Here is a 2,817-nt window from a genome sequence, read left to right on the forward strand (position 1 = left end):
GACCTCGTCTTCATCTCACAAACAAACAAACAAACAAACAAACAAACAACAACAACAACAACAGAGTTCTCTTACAGTTTCATACTTTAAACTCAAGGACATCTGGAGAATTTATTGTCATTAAATAAAAATGTTGACCAAAAACTCTTATTGTAGAGAGAAAAAACAATCAAAGCACAGACTGAGGACCGGATCGGCCAAACCTGCTGGTTCAAAACCATTTCCAGGATCAGCTTCATGACAAGCTGGCAGCTACACAAGAGCCTGACCTTTGACCCCACTCACCAGGACAACAGTACTGATGTCATTCCTGCTCTGAGGTCTGAGCTTTTCAACACTTCCTGTAAAGTTTGTGTCTGTTTGATGTAGACAATGTTTTATTTGTAACCAATTTTTAAATGAATATAAACTGTGTGGGTCAGAGGTCAGGGGGCGGGGCTTGTGTTTCATCTTCAACTTGGTCCAAACAGTCACCATGCATCACAGGCTGAGAGGTCAGAGGTCAAAGACCAGCACCTCCCACACCTAACCTCATCCACCAGCTGATGGTCCTCTCCTGCCAGGCCTCCAGGAGCAGGAGCTGCCCCCCTGACCCGTCAGAGGGTTGTAGTCTGAAACACAGCACAGAGACCAGGATCAGTTCCTGCAGGGACCAGTTCCTGCAGGGACCAGTTCCTGCAGGGACCAGGACCAGTTCCTGCAGGGACCAGTTCCTGCAGGGACCAGTTCCTGCAGGGACCAGTTCCTGCAGGGACCAGGATCAGTTCCTGCAGGGACCAGTTCCTGCAGGGACCAGGATCAGTTCCTGCAGGGACCAGGATCAGTTCCTGCAGGGACCAGGATCTGTTCCTGCAGGGACCAGGATCTGTTCCTGCAGGGACCAGTTCCTGCAGGGACCAGGATCTGTTCCTGCAGGGACCAGGATCTGTTCCTGCAGGGACCAGGATCACTTCCTGCAGGGACCAGGATCACTTCCTGCAGGGACCAGGATCACTTCCTGCAGGGACCAGGATCACTTCCTGCAGGGACCAGGATCTGTTCCTGCAGGGACCAGTTCCTGCAGGGACCAGTTCCTGCAGGGACCAGTTCCTGCAGGGACCAGTTCCTGCAGGGACCAGTTCCTGCAGGGACCAGGATCAGATGGTTCTGGTTTTGGTGAAGGACTAACCGTTGCTGCGTAGAGGCTTCTTGTCTGTTTTTGGCTTCTGAACCTCTGATGAAGATGATGATGAAGATGCTGCTGCCTCTTGGCTGGTCTACAGGTGAGACACATTCATCACAGGTAAGTAAATCAGTCCTGAGGTTCTGAGGTTCAGAGGTTCAGAGGTTCAGAGGTTCAGAGGTTCAGAGGTTCAGAGGTTCTGAGGTTCTGAGGTTCTGAGGTTCAGAGGTTCAGAGGTTCTGAGGTTCTGAGCAGCTGCAGGGAGTCAGGAACAGATCTGAGTTTCTATAAGACTTTTCTGTCTCCAGTGGGTCAAACACCAAACATCTTGTCTCTGAAGCTAACAGCTTTTATCAGCAGTGTTTCAGGTTCAGGTGTGTACAGGTGTTGTACAGGTGTTGTACAGGTGTTGTACAGGTGTGTACAGGTGTTGTACAGGTGTGTACAGGTGTTGTACAGGTGTTGTACAGGTGTGTACAGACAGGTGCAGCAGACACAGACGTCTCACTGGGTTTTATGAGATAAAATCTGATTTTAAGCTTCACATCAGTTTCAGAGCCTCCTCACTGCAGCAGTCTGTTAGTGCCTCAGGCCTAGCATTAGCATTAGCATTAGCATTAGCATTAGCATTAGCAGTAGCATTAGCATTAGCAGTAGCAGTAAAGGGTTACTGTCTTCAGTACAGAGGGTATCTGGCTCTCATGGACTGCTCTGACTGGTTCTGACTGGTTCTCCTCACCTGATTCAGGCGCTCCCAGGTCTCGATCTTCTGCTGTCGTTTCTCCTCTTCTTGCTGAAAGATCAAAACAAGGTTTTAGCTGCGAGTCCGAGCCGACACCATCAGGGTTCTGTTTGGTATTGGACCTGTTTCTGCTTCTCTTTAAAGATGGCCGCCTTAGCATCCAGCTCCTCCTGCATCCTCCTCCGAGCTGCCTCCATGGACCCGTGTCTCCGGGCCACCAACGAAGCCTCTGCAGAAAACAAGAACATGGTTAAAGTTCTGCAGGTTCTGGACTTCAGGGTCCAAACAGAACAAAAACATTCAGCCTGACATCGATCAGGTCCAGAGGAGAGGACTGAAGGACCAGTACCTTGTGGAGTCTGCGGGTTCTGGTCCTGGCTGCTGGTTCTGGATGTCCTCCTCCTCCTCAGGTGTTGGAGGAGCAGGTAGAAGGTGATGGTGGCAGCCAGCAGGTACCAGCCGTACTGGGCCAGAACCTGTGAGACTGCAGGACACAGGACCAGACGGGTTCTGACTTTAACACATTTATTTATCTTTAATATTTATCTTTAATATTTATCTTTAATATTTATCTTTAATGTTTTTCTCATCGTGACGTCAGCTCTTTGTTTCCTGTTCACAAGTGAGACGTGTCACTTCTTACCGCTCAGAGACAGCTGGGTCAGGTCCTGGTTCCTCAGGGCCGGGTGACCCGGGGACGAGTCCTCCTTCAGGTCTCGGACCTGCACTTCGTCCATTTCAGGGTCTCAGATGAATAAAAGCCCGCAGACCGAGCGGTTCTGGTTCTGTTTGTTCTCAAGAAAAACTCCCGGAAGCTGGCGCTGATCGCTCTGACCGCGAGACTTGGTCTTATCGCGAGACTTCACTCGGACTGTTCATCTGCGCCCCCTCCTGGTCAGGAGAGTTAATGACA

General features: G+C 50.3%; 1 protein-coding gene across 1 annotated transcript; it reads right to left on the reverse strand.

Annotated features, from left to right (window-relative positions):
- Positions 1 to 76: 76 nt before the first annotated feature.
- selenos (selenoprotein S) lies at positions 77 to 2,817 on the reverse strand (the record flags this gene model as incomplete). The annotated part of the gene is given in 6 exon segments (XM_014027189.1): positions 77 to 611; positions 1,169 to 1,256; positions 1,902 to 1,955; positions 2,027 to 2,133; positions 2,254 to 2,388; positions 2,548 to 2,817. Coding segments are annotated over 6 exon segments (558 nt in total). The 3' UTR covers positions 77 to 531.

The sequence above is a fragment of the Austrofundulus limnaeus genome, unplaced genomic scaffold, assembly GCF_001266775.1.
Source record: "Austrofundulus limnaeus strain Quisiro unplaced genomic scaffold, Austrofundulus_limnaeus-1.0 Scaffold621, whole genome shotgun sequence".
Taxonomy (NCBI): Eukaryota; Metazoa; Chordata; class Actinopteri; order Cyprinodontiformes; family Rivulidae; genus Austrofundulus; species Austrofundulus limnaeus.